Source organism: Aythya fuligula, chromosome Z (genome assembly GCF_009819795.1).
Source record: "Aythya fuligula isolate bAytFul2 chromosome Z, bAytFul2.pri, whole genome shotgun sequence".
NCBI lineage: Eukaryota > Metazoa > Chordata > Aves > Anseriformes > Anatidae > Aythya > Aythya fuligula.
Window position 1 is genome coordinate 62061046 of NC_045593.1, and position 19938 is coordinate 62080983.

General features: G+C 42.8%; 1 protein-coding gene across 1 annotated transcript; it reads right to left on the bottom strand.

The window, feature by feature from the left end:
* Positions 1-5335: 5335 nt before the first annotated feature.
* Positions 5336-17580, bottom strand: STARD4 (StAR related lipid transfer domain containing 4). Its single transcript, XM_032206318.1, has 6 exons — positions 17411-17580; positions 15337-15997; positions 12686-12735; positions 11068-11194; positions 9774-9888; positions 5336-9251 (listed from the first exon to the last, which is right to left on the bottom strand). The coding sequence occupies exons 1-6, from the start codon at positions 17578-17580 to the stop codon at positions 9025-9027; spliced, it is 1350 nt and encodes a 449-aa protein (XP_032062209.1). The 3' UTR covers positions 5336-9024.
* Between the last annotated feature and the right edge of the window lie 2358 nt (positions 17581-19938).

The window sequence follows — 19938 nt, forward strand, 5'->3', positions numbered from 1 at the left end:
GAGCACAGTGACACGAGAACAGCAGAAGGCCAGGTGCTGCTCCTGAGCACCAGGAGCCTGCTTCATCAACTGCATCTTCCTCCTTCCATGGAGATGTGGCTTCAGCCATCCCGAAGAAACACATACTCAGGAACTCCCAAAAAACTTCACTTGTGCTATGAGCAATGTTCTTTTAGTATCATGTACTTAATGTCAGTTGATGTACATGTAATGGTATCCTACTTTATGCAGCATTAATACTTAAGAGTGCTGGCAGAAGAAACAGCGAAGTCAGTTCATAACACTTGGTCCTCATTGTTGTCTATATATAATACACTTTAGAATCAATCATTCACCTACATCAGTACACATGGGGAAAGTCAATCAAACAGAGAGAAAAAAATGCAATTCTTATCCCTATTTTGGGTGGACCTGAGATGGCTCTCCTAAGTGAAATTAGTGTGTCTTAGACTTCAGACAGTTATTCTGGTAGCTCAGAAGGTGAGGCAAGCCCTTGGGTATGGTTTATAGCTGTAAATGGCCTGTGATCTCTTCCAGAGATAATATACTGACTCATATTTATTCATCCACAGAACCATGCACAGAGCTCTGCTTTATCATCTCAGCCCTTGGTATTATCTGCCATGTCTTTTAGAGCTACCACTTTCAGGAAAGGAAAAAAATAATACATAAAATAAAATAAAATACACAACCTTTTTTTGTTACTCATTTAAGAAATTTAAAATAGCACTAAGTCAACAGTAGTTAATCCAAGTTGCCTTGATGCTGCTGCCCCATGAAGACCTGTTTTCTGACCCCTTGCAAAGCAATAGTCTTGGGCTACGTTGAGGCAATGTTGTTTTAATCCTGCCCAAGGCTCTCTCTCTGCACACCAGACAAGCTAGAGGAGCTGTAGGCTTTGCAAATGTCCAGTGAGCAAATTACCAGTTTAAGCCATACCTGACTAAACAAACAGGGTGTATGAAGAGCAAAGTGCAAAAATCCATGGTTGTTGAAGAGACACTTATCTGAAACATTGCTGTGAAGGTCCATCTGACACTTCTACTTGATGTTAACCAAAATGACTTGGTCAATTTATATCAATTGGCCTAGTCACAGCAATAAAGGCACACGTGATAATATCTTTACAGATTAATGCATAATGTTTACAGACATTAACCACTAAACCCTCCAAATACTAGTTCCAAGAAGCTGTGAGAAATGTAAGCACCATACCTACAGAAACCCAAGGGAAACAGAAAGAGGAAAAGAAAACCAAGGCATAATTTTGTCACTTAAAAATGGTAACTCTCCATAAACAAGCACAACCACCCCCACAGATCCCTAAGTACCACTGAACAATGATTTCCCACAACAGAAATACTGGAGAATTTTGCTACCAAGTGCACCAAAGAGAGTTCCTCCTTAGTGTTGTCTGAACAAGGAAAAAGGGGAAATGTATCTGTAAGTCCTTTTCTATTTTTTCAGACCTCACAATCAGCCATGCATACAAAAGGAGAGCAAATAAATCTTCTAGGTGGAAAATTCCCACCCCTAGCCCCACTTCTTTTCATGAGTAAGAAATCAAAGCTGTTTTGCTTATGCTATTACTCCAGCTCCCAGTCTTGTCCTTGGTTTGCTATGGAGCATGTCTTTCTCAGCAGCATGTTGTTACTCCATAGGCCTGGAGTAGTCTTTGCTGGTGAGCAACATCACTGAGAAACATTCATGAAACTAAGCAAAATGGACAGTGTGCATATTTAGGAAAAAAAAAAAAAAAATCGCTGGAGGATTTCCTAAACCCTGCAGCAGCGGTGTCCTCTCTAGGTAACACCAACCTGGGGAACAATGGGGACCCATAAAACCCATTGGACCCGTGGAGTCCCAAGCAGTTGCTGTCACCAACCTACTGCCCTCACTGCAGTAGTGGGTGCCTTGTTTGCTGTGCCCAAATCTTTACTTTCTTGGCTGCGTGGAAACAGTAACTAAACACTATGAGAGCTTTTACTAAGATTAATAGCAAACAAGAGCTAGCTACTATGAGCAAATCCCAGCTGCGGCTTGGTGCTACTACGCACAACAGGAACCGCTTCCTTATTCACACTACATGCTCACGAGAAGCCATCCTAGTGCTCCTGATTAAATACCAGAAATTTCATTTAATGTTTCAGAGGGGACTTTTTTTTTTTTTTTTTTTTTTAGAAGAAACAGTGTTAAGAGACCTTTGCTTGTGGGAAAATGAAGAACAGCTAGGATGGCTGATCCAGCGGGGTGAGTAGGGAACAGGAGAAGAGGGGAAGGGTCAGCATGTCTTTCTCCCCTGGGGGAAGCAATCTGTTAGTTTGAAGATGCAGTACTATGATGTCCTCTTGCAAGCCTGGGAGGCACCGAGCAGTCTGGTTGGCTGCTCCAGCCCCTTGCTAAGGAGCTCGGAGTCACATTATTCCTCCGCCTGAGCTGTTTTTCACCGGGGGTGGTGCAGTACGTGAAGGGCTAATGAAGGGCTTGGCCTTGGTTTGGAGGCTCCTGGTGGCTCTTGGCTTTGAGGCTGGATGAGGACCAAGCCAAAAGAAGGAAGCTTTGTGCTTCCCTTGATTAAAGATGAGCATAAGCTGCACAGGTAGGGTATGTCCTGATGCTTCTAAGGCAAACAGACAAATGGTGCTATGGACTTGTAACACGAAATATGTTTGCTATAAGCCTGTTACAGAAGCTCATCATCTCAGAGCAATGGTGGTTGAACCCCTAACAATAATGAAGATACGTGTAAGAAAACTTGTACTGTCAACACTGCTTGTACTAGCAAAGATGTTAGTGACTAAATAGAAATTCGTGGACTGCTTGTTTAATTGTACACATTTACTTCAGACTAAACCCGTTTGTGTAGTAACTTTTCTGATACTCTGTATAAATGAACCGGAGAGAAACTGGAACCAGAAAAAGTCAGCTTTGTTGTTTCAGTGTGTTTTATTGGGGACCAATGTACCTGCTTGTGTGCTTGTATAGAAATGCTGATAAGCTGTGAAAATACAATTTTATGGTGGAAAGTCTGTTTTTAATAAGTGGCTTGCATGACTGATATGATGCTAAATAAAATAGTTAATCTAGACATGCTTACATCTGTTATTTACTGACAGCTAATGTTCAGTGTGGAATAAGGGATGGTAGTCATCATTATAGTGAGATGAAATTATGTGTCTCATCAGTTCCTAGCACAGTTGTGAATTACTTCCAACTTGGCATAACATTTCAACTTCTCTTCCCTTAAAAGCTTAGCAGTTGGATTAAAAAAAAAAATAATAAAATAATAAAAAATCTGATAAATCTGTTACAAGTGGTGGAATACAGAACAAGAGGACTGGAAGGACTATTGTAAGGTCTATCGCTGTGCCCCATGGAGGGTTATGTGAGGTAGATAGACATTTTATTTGTTCTTAAAGACCTCCAGCAACGAAGCACTGCAAACTCCTTGAGCGATCTCTGTTTTGCTATTCTTGTGACCAGAAAGTGTTCTATAAAGTTCTGAGTCATTGTGTTGCAGTTAGCAGCTTGTCTGTCATGGAGATCTGTTTTCTGCAAACGTTTATTATGAATCCAAAGGCTACTAAAATTTTGGATTGCATCCAAATAACAAAGGACTCATGCTTGCAACTGCTCAGATGCACTCCCTTGGAGCACTGTCCAGTGAGCCTGAAGGCCTGAATTAATAACATCAACGTGCTAGCCTTAATGCTGTGCAACTGAAACCCAAATTAAAGGCAGTGCTCGGGTAGTAATCGTGAGCAAGTCAGGGAATCTTACTCAGGATGGTATTTTGTTGTCCTGTACTCTGAGCTCATAACATGCCTAGGAGCTGGATCTGTGTTGCAAAGCAGGTGAGAAGACCCAGGCAGAGAGCTCAGGAAATGCTTTCTATGAGGCATGAGAGCACAGCCAAATCAGCCCCCTTGGCCAGCCTGAGCAAGTTGTTTCTTAAGTTGTTGATCTAATAATTAAGTTGTTGATCTAATAGCTTCACAGACATCACCTGTATCAAAAAACAAAACAAAACAAAAAAAAACAAAAACAAAAACAAAAAACAAACAAACAAACAAACAAAAACAAAAACAAAAACAAAACAAAACAAAACAAAACAAAACTTTTCAAGGATCCTTATGTATTCATATTGGCTTGACTCACTGAAAGAGAAATTCACTTTAGAAAAGACGTTTCTGGATAATGTGCTGATTTGGGGGCACTTTAAGCCAGATGCCTAAGCAAGGGTATCGCGACACCTCTTCCTGTGGGGATCAACTGTGAAACATGTGCAAGCATCTCCTGTCATGTTCTGATATCATTTGCGTCTGTTTTCCCCCTGCTAGAGGCACAGTTCCTGGGAAGATGGACTCCACATTTATCAGTCCGTACCTGTATTCTGAGTCACCAGCACACCCCAGTGAGGACTGGAAAAGGCAGAATGTATCATATAGCGTAGCTTCTGGTCTAGGACTTCAGATGTCCCTACAGAACATTTCATCTTTAGCATGTATTTTATTAATTGCTTCCATCTTCCTGTCTTCCATCATAAAATGGGTTTAGATTAGGATTAAACATCACAGTTTTTCTTAATAATCCTAACTAGCATACTTAATCATTTTCCAATGATCTGAAGTAGCTTCTGTACCTACCTCTACCCCACTTTGTAATACGGTGAGATGTTACATTCCCTACAAGAGTGTGCTGTATCTCAGAGGCACAGTTCCTTTCCTAAGCAAGATAAGATGGCTGCAACTCTGCTCTGAAGTAAAATGCTACAGAGCTCTCCCGCCTTCCTATAGGCTTAAAAAGAGACAAAAGCAAAGATTCTGCATATGGTACTGGTATTTTCTTCCTTTGCTTGTTTATTAAATACATGTCAAAATAAATGTTCTGGAATGTAACCCTAATACACATTTTTTGCAAGATGCTATGTGCCCATGTGTTTAGGATGCACTTAATTATGATGGTTAAGAAACCATTTCTTGAACATGTTAAAAGACAAGTAATATTAAGAGAAAACTAAGTTCTTCCACAGCAATCGTGGGGTCATTAAAAATATGTACATAAAAGTTATGAGAAAATCCTACCTGTATCTTTTTCAAGATATTTTAATTTAGCAGAAATCTGAGTCTGAGTTGTTCTGGGAAGTTGAAATCTTCCTAGGCTGAATCATGATTTTAAATAAAGATACTGGAGTTTGTTTTTAAGTATATGGAGACTGACAGTATTACATCACCATGCAGTTGAAGATGCTAGTTAACCAGACACAACTCCCCCCAAACGAGCCAAATACTACATCCAACTGCACAAGTATTGAAAAAGATGCATCATGAGTCTGTTGGAGTTCATGTTTTAATTTATTCTGCAATTGCATTCAAAATATAAACCACAAATCTCTTAAGCACTGAACACAGTCAGTTAAAACCACTGTTAAGACAGATTGATTTATACTTTCTGAACATAGGTACAACTTGACTGGTTTCAATAGAACCATGGCTCTTTTTCCAGCAATGAACCTTATAGGTTTATTAATCACCAGTTCACACAGTCAAATAGTTCTCGTTATTTATGATTACTGAAGGAATTACACACTGTCATCACATTTTGGTCTATTAAAAGCATTATAAATTAATCAAATGTGAGATCAAGGCTTGTGCTGTTCCCAGAGTATCTGTCTGAGGTACTGTTCCACCTCCTAGCAGGCTGTGGTAGAATACAAAACAAGCAGCACAATTACGCACAAGATTCAATGATGAAGGTTTTCAATGACAAACAAAAGCTAAACATGCAAATCATCTTATCATTAGCCATCCTTCCCATCCACACACACAGGAACTAGTTAAAGTGCCAAACTTTAAATAAACTGGTATATTGCCTAAGCCCCTGAAAAGAGTATTTATTTTTCCCCCCCAGTTACTAGTCATATAAAAATAATTCTGATGCATTTATATATATGTACATGCTATTTCTCCAGCAAAAACTGGTATCTTGGGTGCCTCATTCAGAAGCTGCTTTCAGATGACACAGTCCTGTTCTAGTTTAGCTGAAACACTAAATTGAAGTAACAAATGTAGCCTGTGACCCTTCCCAACAAAAATATTGGCTAACCTCACAAATGTGCACAAATTCTGCTGTTGTGATGATGACAGCAATCTACACAAAATAATTTACTTTGTCTCAAACTACCTCCTAACAAGCTAAGTAACATGTTCCTGCACTTCTGTCCCTTCAGTTCTCTTCCTATTTGTACCACCTTGTTCCATCTAGGCTGTCCATTACCTTAGGAGGAAAGCAATGCAGTGATGTGGAAAGAAGTTCTTTTCTGATCAGTACTTGATTTCATGGCTTTCTTCGTTCTGAATGTACTCTGGTTAAAGAACAGCTCTGCCGCATGATCTAACACTCCTCTCAATCCCTAGCTATATAAAAAGAAAGAAAGTTTTGATTTTAAACAAATACAATACCATATGAAACTGGACACCTTTCTTACAGTTCAGTATTACTCCACAGATGAACTGTTTAGAATAATCAGTGTAGGGCTACCAACTATGCATTGCTTCAGCAGTGTAATCAGCATACCTTGTCAATTGTTGTGCTCCTAAACTAGAAATTTTTTTACTTGAATGAGTAATTTTTTTACAGGAATGAGAATCCCCAAGAAAATAAATCCTTAAGGTTTGCTAGCACCTTCCATAATTTCTCCCTATATGAAAACAGAAGAATTGTATTATGCTGACATAAAAACATCTAGCTCCTGTCTCTGCCTCTGTAATCTCTATTCTGTTATTAATTTTAATGTTCAGACTCATTGGCAGAAGCAATAGACTACTGGTGTTAAAACGTATGAAGCCAGCTGAATCAGTGCTAAAGGAACAAATTATAATGTACCACAATGCAAAATAGAAGGCCTGCTTTGCTTTCAGATATTTGCCCTTCATCACAAGATCTTTCCACCCCTAGGACTGTTATTGAAAACTAAAAAGGAAATAAAATAAAGGAAAATAAAAAGGAAACCTTCATGGAGAAAATGTATATAAAAACCACCTTCATACTTAAAATGCCAGTGATTTTCTTCTGTTTAAACGCAAGCCTTCTTTCTTTGGCTGCTCTGTGCTTCATCAGCCTATCTTCATTGAAAGTGTAAAAAGCCATTTCACTTAACACAAATAAGGCTTGATATTCTGGTGATGCTAGAGCCCTTATAATAGGTATTTACTACAAGGACCTTGTGATCTTTTCTGCAGTATCTAGTGCTCTGCAAACATCCTCTCATAAGAGTCTTGAGCTCCCTTCGACCTGCTTCTGTAACACTGATGTGGCTCTGTGAAGGTTTAATCTCTGCTCTTTATGGAGCAATGGAGTATTTTGCTCTTTATACATCTGTATCAAAACCCCTCAATCAGCCCAGAAGCTTTAAAAAAAGGAGACATCAATACGCACAGATTAGTGACTATACATGTAGTCTATGCATGGCTTCCTCTGTTATCATAGGATCATTTAAATTGGAGACAACCCTTAAGATTATTAAGCCAACCATCCACCTAACACCAAGGCAACTGCTAAACCATGTCCTTTAGTGCCAGGTCCACAAATTTCCTAAATACCTCCAGGAAGTGTGACTCCACCACTTCCCTCCTGGGCAGCCTGTTCCAATCCCTAACCACCTTTTCCATGAAGATGTTCTTCTTAATGTCCAATCCAAAACTCCCCTGGCACAACTTGAGGCCACTGTTTTGTGTCCTTGGATTGTATGTATACAATGGTCCCACAATATTATGGCTCTAGGGTACTTTCCCAAACTACTGTGCAGCTGCACTTACACTAGTAAAGCACAGAGACAATTACAATCTTACCTGAGCAAATGATGCATACCAACATTAAATTCTCAACGTAATGTTTTAGAGAATTCGGGTTCCTAGCAGCACAGACAGTAGGCTTTTGAAAGCCCCTCCTGTATAGCCATCAGCATCACTGTGAGACTGAATATCCTTAAAAATTTGATCTTCCACTATCCAGCGGCTCTGAGCAACTCTACAGCTTGTGCTTTGACCTTCAGTTCCTTGTGTTTTAAGATGCTCATTTCATTTATTGCAAAAATCAACAGAAAGCCCTAGTGCAGTGCAGTCTGTACTCTTGTGGTTAAACCAATGACTATGTCTGAAGCAAGTTAGTGGTACTGTCTGTACTTCTAGTAACTCCTGGTTTTTCAGTTTAGGAAGACAAAAATTAAGCTAGAGAACACAATTACATGCAAATTCAAGTAAAAAATCATTTAGGAGTGCAGAGTATTACAGAGGATCCACTGGATGTTTGCTCTTTTGACAATTATTTGCATGACTAAAACCCCACTATACTATGAAAAGACACGTGATGACTTAAATGAGCTTTGGATCAGCTGTAAAGACATTTCTTTATCTATGCACTGAGACTGTTACTTACAACAGTTATCAAGCTACAGTTACAATATCAAAGAAATGCCAGTAATGAATACTTATTTTGCTAACATGAGCAAATAACTTTCTTATGAACAGTACTGTTTAAAAATTTAGCTATGGACCATCTCAATAGTAAATCAAAGCAAATTTCTAAAACAGAAATTAAAGATGCACCTTTACAAACTACACAAACCAAAAACTTAAATATAAAAATATATATATATATTACAAAATTACATCTCCAATGAGATGCTGCCTGTACAGCAACCTGCACCCACAAAATCCTGAGTACTCTACTCTCAATAGTGTTGGTGAGAGCTGAGTTTGTATGCATTTTTCATGCCCACACTCATCTTGTGTTTAGATTCAGACTACTCCTCACACAGTTGCAGTGTGCTGAGCAAGAAACAAAATCTTGTGCTGTAAATTAGGAATGTATGCTAAGTTATCAAAGTTGTTTGGATCCTTCTCCATAAAGGTTCAGGAACCATTCAGGAACAATGTTACCTCTGAACTCAGTAGCTAACCTATGCTAAGCTAAACAATGTAATTTGATTGCAAGAAATGCATGGGCTTCTGAGTCACTTTTTGCCTATGTTTTCAGTGCCTTTTTGAGGTCAGAGTAGAAATTGGCCAGAGTACTAGCCATGGCAGTGTCTACTGCAGATTGTGGCAGCATCCCTCGCAGTTCTGTCTGAATGTAACCCGTCAAAAGACTGTGGTTAGGATAGTCTTTAAGAGGGACGCAGAACCAACCGCAAGGGTGATTGAATCCACGGACAAAATCAGGTCTCACCTCTCCATACTCAAGGCTAATACCTGTCAAGGAAAACAAAAAAGAAAAGGAAAATTAATTTCAGAGAGAGAAAAAATAAAAGTTTCTACCTGTGGAATTTAGTAGTAGTGACAGGAACACTTTAAGCTTTTGGATACTTGCATACCTGAAAGCTGCCTGCTTGTCATCCACACTCCTTCACAAATAAGCCGAGCTTAACAAGCAGAAATGGACAGTAAAGACATTCCTCCCACTTACTAGGAAGCTTTTTACTTCACTCAGTTTGCTGTATAAGCTGAGACAAACTACACAATTTGTCTCTACCACTCCCGTCCTACAGTTGGCATAAATGAGTCCTGTCACACATGAATGGCTAATGGGCAAAGCAATAACTTGTATACTTCTTTAAATCTGTAAAATCTCTAAAATACCTCTGAAATACTAATTGGAGACCATTTTATATCATTTTTGAATGTTTACTACAGAACTATACTTAATTTGAACCAAATCTTAAGGCAGACAGGTGCTGCAAAATAAGAATTGAGCAAAGGTAAGTGGTGCCTTACCACATGTTAGAAGACCATCTTCGTAGTTTGTGGTGTAAGAGAAGTCAACAAACTCCCTTGGTGCTATGATATTCCAGAGCTGGCCAGCAGTGGTGTAACGCATCACACAGCAGTTCTTGTTGAGTGACAGAACGAGGAGAGTAACAAAACAAAAATACCTTATTATAATGAATACAGGGATATTTAAGCTGGTAGGCAGCTAGCCTTTTCCAAAAAAGATGGTGCTATCTTTCAACTACATGCTGTCCAGAAAACTTCAGTGAGATCTTAACGGAAGTGTCATTTTTGGTCTACAGGCTGGAAGTTCTTAAGAACTTGTAGTCTGCAACTGAGCACTGCAGAGGCTGAGGGTATCTGGCTCCTTTAAACCATCCTGATTAAAACAATAGAATTTTAAGTTATGTCTGGGAACTGAAAGCCATGTGGATTTTACATTCCCTTCCCACTACCTAGCAAGTCTGAAAAGATCATGAATAAACTGCAAGAAGCTGCACTCAGTACTAAGATCCTCTGTCAAGGGCTTTTAATCCACCAAGTGAACAAAACAGAATGCAAACAAGTCTTCCAAAAAGCCTTTCTTATGAGACACTTAAGTTTGTGTAAATACTAAGGAGCAATTAGCAAAAACACATTATCATATAAATCCTCCTGAAAAGCCAGAGCACGAAACAATGCATCTGTGTTTAAGCCAGATGCCTACAGGGTTTTAAAGTCATAGTGGATGTCCCCAGTAACCAAAACAAGGTTAACAACTTCTACATAACCAATTTCAAAAGTATCCCTCTTTATCAAGTCTTGCCCTCCAGTACAAATTATTTTTGCGCTCAGCACAAAGCCCTGCCACACAGCTAAGAAAACCTTTTAGGAACAGGTTGTAGTTTCTGTAGAAGCACGAGTGGATTATTAATACCAACAACCTTATTGACTGTGGAATAGATGAAAGTGAGGAGAATGTAAAGCCTCTGATGTGTAGAATATTACACTATAACTCTTCTACATGTGAATTGTACCACAGCTCCCACATCTCAGCTGCAACCTTTCAGGTTTTATTCCTTTCTGTTTTTTCTTTCATGGAAAGCTGAATGTCAAGCTGCAGAAGAGGGCTGTGCAGCCAGAAAGCATCTTCTGAAGTTACCCACAGCATGTATTCATACTGTCCATGCAAATAAACATGCATTGAAGAAAACACAAGTAAAAATATCAGTACTAATTGGAACTACTGCTTTTCTGTGATGTTAGATTCACATACGTGCCTACACACATTTCCTTTAAAAATCTGTATGCAAGTCTTTACCTCCTCAAATGTTTCCATTATGTCCATCGTAGTCATTAAGCTGTCCCAGTGCAGCCTATAAGGTCCAGGGCGAATATGATCCACAATTCTGTTAGTAACATCTTCCACCACTCCTTGAGCTTTGTAGCTAGAGAAACGTAAGTTTACATTTAAGTCAGAAATTCTCATTCAGTATTCCTTTAGTTTGCAACAATACACTGACTATAATGCCTTGGTATCTGGAATTATAGTCAGTGGATAATTGTATCAGAAAGACAGTACAGAAGAAGATCCCTGCGTGTATCCTTTTCTGCAATAGGCATAATTCTAGGAAGCTTTGTCCTTATGCTGCAATCTGTATTTCTTAAATTGCAACCTCTTTCCTCAAATAAAAATCATCATGTTTATTTCTCTAACAGCTTGTTATTTTGCTGCTCTTGCAATGGGAGCAAAGGAGGTCACCAGGGACAAGTAAAACTACAAGCGAATAGAAAAGAGAGCAGGTATACAATGAGAAAAACAGTCACAGTCCTCATAAAGTAGAGGTAACAGTAGTAGAACCAAGCTAACAAGAAACTACATTATGCCTTGGTGGCCTATTAGAGTACCAAATAATTTGGTGTAAGACTTTACAGAACATTCATTATGTTAAGTAGATACTAGAAATGTTGATTACTTGAATTACTAGGTCTCATTCTCCTGAGAGGGAAAAAATGTTAATAATCACTATTTTCAAAACACTTCTTATTCATTAAGCTCTTCTTATTAATAGTAGGCAACCAGTCACACAACCCATTCATTTTTTCTCTTGCACATTTCACCCCTTTTCACTCATAGTTAGCTGACTGTGGCCAGCCTCAGTGTACACCAAGAATGCCAGTGCCTGGTGGCTGTTTGGAAATTTCAGTGTCCTTTTTTAAATTGGGTGTGTTCACAATCCTGGAGTCAGCTGCATATAGCAGCTGACTTTTTTGGCAGTGGTTTAACTCACACAACTTGGTGTTCATGCTACTGTGCTGGTGGCCCAGTACAGAGTCAGTAGACTTGTGGTACCTGGGGTTGTCAGTTCTAGCAGATTCACCAGGACTTGCAGTACCCCAAGCATATCAGTCCTTCATGTACTTTCAAACACTACCTTTACACAGCACTCTTCCTTTCTTCAAACTGCTGCTTTCTAATAACTATTTCTCCATTTAAACCTACCACTAACTACAGAACCCAATGACAGAAACTCACATGGGAATGGTCTTTATGTCACACATCTTGCCCACAACCACATGCTTGATGTTTTATTCTACCAGTTGCATAGTCACTAACAGTGTGCAAACACTGACTGGCTTGTCACTCAGTAATGCTGCAGACCTACTGAACCTGTATGTGATGTATATTTCTAAGAAGTTTGGACTTATGTTGTTGCCCACATCAGCCAGTGGGAGTTTTGTGGTGTCTGGACACCAAGAAAGCACAAATCATCAAAGCATAACACCCAAAATAAATGGTACAGGCCTTTAAATGACAACAAGGCACACCAGATGACCCACTGAGCTTCTCCTGTGAAGAATCAGAACCTTCATATCTGAACTCTATAAAGCACATCTGTGGAACCTTAAAAATTGATCTAGTCTGCAGGCAAACTTACAGGTATCCAGTGAATTCCTCTGATGGTTTACGCCACACCGTTGCATCTTTCTGAAATAAAATGGAAGATATGATGTTACTTGCCACTTACATACCATTCTAAGATGTCGAGAAAATGCCTCAGTTTTTCTAATGAAAAGCAAAATACGCTATCATTAACTGTGGCTCACCCCAAAGTGCTCTCTTGTATATTTTCCTATAGAAAAGCAGACATCTTTCAGATGTCTTTGCTGGTAATCCTCCATTCTTTCAAAAAAAATCAGTCAATTGCCTTTCTCTGTATCAAGTACTAGAAGTCTGAGCAGATAAACAGCTTTGCAGGCCAAGCCAATTTACTAGGAATACATACAGAATAACGGAAAGACATATTAGATACAGCTTTTCAATTAAAGGCAACTGGAAAACCACTATCCAGACAGGAAGACCATACAGTCTGTGCCTGCACTCCTGTAACACATGACCAAGCAGATGTGTACAGGAAGTGCTGACAATAGCATACAAGCAAGCTTAAATTACCCTTCCCTCCTATATGCCTGACTAGAAATGTCTTGCGAAGTGGTCTATTTGTTTTAGAGTATGCCAGATAAAATAAGGAAAATGGTAACCTCTGATTATTATCTAACTATAAAATGGAACCTACATACAAAATCTCTGAAATTCATCATTAAAGAAAATACTACTTACTTTTTGTTTGGGATCATGACTACATAAGCTCTAAGGCCTAAACATCCTAAACAACAGTAGCATAAGTACTGCATCCACAAGTACACAACAGTGGGATCGAGTCCACCCTCAGCACATTTGCTGATGACACCAGGCTGAGTGGTGCAGTCAACACACGGGAGGAAAGGAAGTGATGTCATCTGGAGGGACCTGGACATGCTGAGAGGTGTGCCTGTGAGAACCTCATGAAATTCAACAAGGCCACATACGAGGCCCTGCAACTGGGTCAGGGCAATCCCAAGCACAAACACAGGCTGGACAGAGATTGAGAGCAGCCCTGAAGAGAAGGACATGGGGGTGCTGGTTGATGAGAAGCTCAACACGAGCCAGCAATGTGTGCTTGCAGCCCAGAAAGCCAACTGTGTCCAAGGCTGCACCCAAAGTAGTGTGGTCAGCTTGGTGATGGAGGTGATTGTCCCCCTCTGCCCTGCTCTCATGAGACCCCACTGGATCACCGTGTTCAGCTCTGGTGCACCCAGCACAAGAAGGACATGGATGTATTAGAACAAGTCCAGAGGAGGGCCATGAGGATAATCATAGTCCTATGAAGAGAAGTTGAAAAAGTTTGAATTGTTCAGCCTGGAGAAGGCTCTGGAGAGAACTTAGTGCCCTTTCAGTACCTTACTGGGTATGTAGCAGTAGGTAATGGCTTTAAACTAAAAGATTTATATTAGATATAAGGAAGAAATTCTTTATTCTGAGAGTGCTCAGAACAGGTTGCCCAGAGAAGCTGTGGAATCCCCATTCCTGGATCTGTTCATTGTCAGGCTGGAGGGGGCCTCTGGGACATCTAACGTAATGGAAGGTGTCCCTGCCCATAGCAGGAGAGGGGGACGCAAATTTCCTCCACTAGTCCCACCACACTGCCAAACTGAGATGTCAAAACACATTTCTACCTGCTGTGCAAGACAGGGGTAAAAAGTGTTCCAACAGCCTACAGTTGATGCACCAAAGTCTATTTAGCTTAATGAAGCAGAACTCTGAGAAGCCAAGCAGCTCAACAGAAGGATATGGCAAACTGCTTTGGGAAAGCAGGAGCTGCATTCTCTCATTCTCTTCAAGGGAGGGGGGGGGGCCTTCTCATACCATGGAGGCTCTGATAAACAGTCACAGCTTGAAGGCAATGAAAACATATGAAGCAACATGAGGGAAGGAACAGACAGTGATCTCACATTTTATGAGGAAGACATTTGGAAGCTGAAGCATGTGTTCTTGAAGACTTTTTTCAAACGTAATTGATTCTATGATTATTGACAAAAAGAGATACCAAAAGCCAGCAGAACCTAACTACAAGGCTGTGGGTGGTTAATTGGAAAGTACAAATGAGCTTATCACAGCACTGCTAGCGCTAGCAGCATTTCAAATTTTCACAGAATCATTCAGGTTGGAAAAGACCTTCAAGATCACCTGGTCCAACCACCCCCCTACCACCAATGTCACCCACTAAACATGTCCCTAAGCACCAGGTCCAGCCTGTCCTTGAACACCCCCAGGGATGGTGACTCCACCACCTCCCTGGGCAACCCATTCCAAAGCCTGACTGCTCCTTCTGAGCAGAAATGTCTCCTCATTTCCAACCTGAACCTCCCCTGGCACAACTTGAGGCCATTCCCTCTGGTCCCATCACTAGTTACCTGTGAGAAGAGGCCGACCACCAACTCCCCACACCTCCCTTTTGCTTCAAGCCCCAGCCCCACACAGCTAGGACTGTGCGGGCCTTCCACATCAACAGCTACAAGCCATGACACACTACGTCCGGGAAAACCCCTCCTGCCATCCCAAGCTGCCCTGTCCATGCAGGTTCACTTCAGAGGGCCTCTCAGAACGCCCTGCGATAACAGCCAGATGCCTCACACCCGCGTCACACCCCATCACACCCCTCCCTCTCTGTTGTTGCTCCCAGGGGGTGACCTGCAGCCGCCCACTCACCGTTTTCTTGGCGACCCGCCACTCGCTGTCCGCGATGCCGTGGTACTGCACCAGGGTGTTCCGCAGCTTCGTGGCCAGGGGCGCCGCGCTGGGCAGCGGCTCCATCTCGCTCCCCCGCGGAACCGCACACACACTCACACTCACACGGTCGCCAGCGGGGCCCGGAGCCGCTCCCCAGTCACGGAGGCCGATGCCGGGTCCCGGAGCCCCCCGCTCACCGCCGGCCGCCCCGCTCCGCCCGCCCAACGGCCGCCCAACCGCCGAGCAACGGCCGCCCAACGGCCGACGGCGGCAGCCAATGGGAGCGCGGCCGGCTCGCCGCTGCAGCCAATGGCGAAGCTGCCCGCCCTCGGGAGAGCGCGCGCGGCGGGCGGGCGGTGGGGCGGGGCGGGGCGGGGCGGGGCCGGAGCGGTCCCCGCCCAAGCTCGCGGCCGCCCGGCATGGCGCGACGCGCCGGCAGCGTGTCGTCACGAGCTGGCGGCCGCAGGGCGCCTGCCCGTTGGCTGCCGCGGGGAGGGCGGGCGCTCTGATTGGCCGCGGGGAGCGGGGTTTTCCGTCAGGCTCCTGCCCGTCAGCGGGCGGGGTGGGGTTCTGTAGCGTCAGAGTGCGCACGGGGGTAAATGACGCTTTTTTCTTTGAAAATGACGATTTTGGGTTAACACTATATTTATAGAATCACAGAACCATTAATGTTGGAAAAGCCCTCCAAGGTCGTCTGCTCCAACCACCCCCCTGCCACCAGTGTCACCCCCTACACCGTGTCCCCAAGCACCACGTCCAGCCTCTCCTTGAGCACCCCCAGGGACGGTGACTCCACCACCTCCCTGGGCAACCCGTCCCAGTGCCTGACTGCTCTTTCTGAGCAGAAATGTCTCCTCACTGCCAACCTGAACCTCCCCTGGCACAACTTGAGGCCATTCCCTCTAGTCTATCGCCAGTTATCTGTGAGCAGAGGCTGACCCCCAGCTCCCCACACCTTCCTTTCAGGCAGTTGCAGAGAGCAATGAGGTCTCCCCTGAGCCTCCTCTTCCCCAGCCCAAACACCCCTAGTTCCCTCAGCCACTCTTCACAGGCCTTGTGCTCCAGGCCCCTCACCGGCTTCGTCACCCTTCTCTGGACACCCTCCAGCACCTCGATGTCCTTCTTGTAGTGATGGGCCCAAAGCTGAACACAGCACTCGAGGTGTGGCCTCTCCAGAGCAGAGTACAGGGGGACAACGTGGTGGTTTTACCATGCTGAGCAGCTGAACTCCACCACAACTGCTCTCTCACTCACCCTCCTTAGAAGAGGAGGGAAAGAAGTAAAGCAAAGAACAACTGGCAGGTTAAGATAAGGATAATTTAATTAAAGGGAAAAATAACTATTAAGGAAGGATTATTATTAATTAAACAATTTAACTAAAGGGAAAAAAAAACTGGAAAGGGGACAAGCAAGGGGAAAGGGAACAAAAAAAAAAAAAAAAAAAAAAAAAAAAAAAAAGTAAAGGCCGTGTGGCAGTGCAGTGGAAAGAAATTACTCTGTACTTCCCACAAATGAGCGATGATTGACCACGTCCTTGAAGTAGGACCTCAATGCACGTAGCCGGCGTTCGGCAGGACCAACGTTTTCACAACGAGAGCCCACCCCACCCCAATTCTTCCTGTTTCCACCTTTTATTGCTGGATGAGACACCATATGGTATGGAATATCCCTTTGGCTGGTTTAGGTCAGCTGCCCTGGTGATGTTTCTCTTCTCACTTTTTGCCCACCCCCTAGGAGGGTTAGAGAGAGGCCCAATGCTGTGCCAGCACTGCTCAGCAGCAGACACAACACTGGTGTGATACCACTGCTGTTCCAGCTACAAGTGCAGAGCACAGCACTGTACGGGCTGCTGCAGGGAAAGTTAACATCCCAGCCACACCCAGTACAGACGATCACCTCCATGCTCCTGCTGGCTGCACTGAATCCTGCTGGCCCCAACACCCACCCCTGGGGAACACCACCGATGACTGGTTGCCAGCTGGATTTCACTCCGTTTACCACCACTCTCTGGGCCCAGCCATCCAGCCAGTTTTTAAGCCAGCACAGAGTGTACCTGTCCAAGCCATGGGCTGCCAGCTTCTCCAGGGGAATTGTGTGGGAGACCTTGTCATAGGTCTTGCTGAAGTCCAAGCAGACTACATCAACAGGCTTTCCCCCATCCACCAGGCAGGTCACCCGCTCATAGAAGGAGAAGAGGCTGTTCAGGCAGGACTTGCCTTTCATGAACCCATGCTGGCTGGGCCTGATCACCAGGTTGTCCCACATACATTGCGTGATTGCATTCAAGATGAGCTGTTCCATCACATTCCCTGGCACTGAGGTCAGGCTGACAGGCCTGTAGTTCCCCAGGTCCTCCTTACGGCCCTTCTTATAGATGGGCGTCACATTAGCCAGTCTCCAGTTATCTGGGGTCTCTCCAGGTGACAAAGACCAATGATAGATGATGGAAAGCAAACAGGCAATCACATCTGCCAACTCCTTCAGCACCCTCAGGTGCATGCCATCAGGTCCCATAGATCTGAGGGTGTCCAGCTTGCCTAAATAACGTCTATCCTCTTAAACCAGGGGAAAGTCTTCCTCTCTCCAGGTTTTCTCTCTTTTTTCCAAGCTTGGTAGTACTTGGGGACTAGCCTTAGCAGTGAAGACTAAAGCAAAGAAGGCATTCAGTAACTTTGCCTTCACTGTATCTGTCATCACTAAGGCACCCACCTCATTTAACAGCACACCCACATTTTCCTTAGATTTCCTTATGCTGATGATGTATTTGAAGAAGCCCTTCGTGTTACCCTTGATGTCTCTTGCTAAATTTAATTCTACAGGGCCTTGGCCTTCCTTCATGCATCCTTGCATTCTCTGACAATGTCCCTATATTCCACCTAAGTGGTCTGCCCCTTCTTGCACATTATCTATGCTTTTTTTTTTTTTTTTTTTTTTTTTTTTTTTTTTTTTTTTTTCTGTTTACATTTTCCCAAGAGCTTTTTACCCATCTGTTCTAGTTAGATTCTGGGGGTTGAAGCCGATTGGTTCAGCCCAGCAAGGATCAGACAAGAACTATATATATATCTAAAGCAAATGAGCTATTTGGGGATGTCAGATTCACTCACACACACACTCACACTTAAGCAGCGATAGAAAGACAAAGAATTTGTCACTGAGTTAGCTTGTTAACATACCGACCCAAAGAGCGTGATGTTTTTCCCAGTCATTGATGTCGTTGGTACTTAGCCAGGTCATGGTGGGCATCCTGTTGGTGCAGTAGGTATCAAAGTCTTGCAGCCATCCCCGCGGAGGCAATGTTGACCTCAGTTGATGTTCCTGCCTCACCGACGCAGAGCAACTTTCTCTGTTTATAGGTTTTGCCCCTGCATGCTCCCAAGCATAGGGTAGCACACAAGTGGCAGCCCCAGCCTCAGGGGAGCACTGGGCAGTCCTCTATAGGCTTCTGTGATCGTGTACAGCTGTGTGGCCAGCCTGTCCTGTGCAGATGGCAGCATTGTCTCATACCAGATGACTTGTGGCCTGGTGCCATATTGCTGAACAAGCAATGTGTATCATTGCAAGGCCAGAGTTCCGCCTTGCTACTCTTACAACAAGGCAACACAATTCATGTGTTCCTGTTTCACATTGGACAACCTAACAGTTTTTATTCCTAACATGCCATCCATGCAGGTCTCCTGCCCACCTTGCTTGACTTCTTTCTCATAGGGGTGCACCAATCTTGAGCTTGGAGGACATGAAAATACCTGAAAAATCAAATTTCTCCTGCAAAATGCACAGCCCCATGAAGCGAATCAGTTGTCCTAGGATAGCTGATAGTTCATCCTAGAAATAGTACTTTATGGAGAAGTATGAGACTAACTACTGCTACTTAATTTCAGCTGAACTGTGCCTAGCAATGGGCTTGACTGCTGAAGGTGTTCCTTTGTGAAATGCACATAACTCATAGTAAGAATATTTGTGGATTGTTTTCAAATAAAAGAACATGCATACATCTAACCTTCACATCTTGGAGGTGCAGGGAAGGTAAAAAAAATAGATGAAGTTTGCCAAAGATTATGGACCAAATTCTGCTTTTGTAGCAAAGAGGATAGAGCCACTAATATTTAATGTGCTTACTCCTATCTGACACTCAGTGGGCTGCTTCCAAACCAAACCAGAGCTGAAGTAGTTTACCGGATCAAGCCTGAATGTCAGCTGCTGGTGGACAAAGAGCAGTAGGCACATGGCTGCCTCATTAACGTTAACCAATGTATTTTTTCTTAAATGTAAATGTCTCCAGACACACTAGCAGACTAGTGCCCTTTTAAGAAGAAAGCTAATGGGCTGCCCTTACTAACAGATTTGAAAAAGTAGATTATTTTTTTTCTGTAATTTTCTGCTTAATTAGGGTCTTTCTGCCAAGTGCAAGCATCGACTAAGACTTGCACACTTAAAGGTGTAATTCGCATACAGAATTGACGTACAGGAGTCTGGAGATAATAATAAATAGATAAAAATAATAAATAAATAAAAATAATAAATAAATAAAAATTAGATAATAATAAATAAATAATAAATGCTGTCTTCTGCTGGGCACCTGCA

What these genes read in the sequence shown, in the direction of transcription:
- STARD4 (XM_032206318.1), bottom strand. Translation starts at nt 17,580, where the DNA reads ATGAAAGGCAAGTCCTGCCTGAACAGCCTCTTCTCCTTCTATGAGCGG. An exon ending in GAGGAATTCACTGGATACCT is followed by an intron (nt 11,195 to 12,685) that starts GTAAGTTTGCCT and finishes ACGTTTCTCTAG; the next exon opens with CTACAAAGCTCAAGGAGTGG. An exon ending in AGATGGTCTTCTAACATGTG is followed by an intron (nt 9,252 to 9,773) that starts GTAAGGCACCAC and finishes TTTCCTTGACAG; the next exon opens with GTATTAGCCTTGAGTATGGA.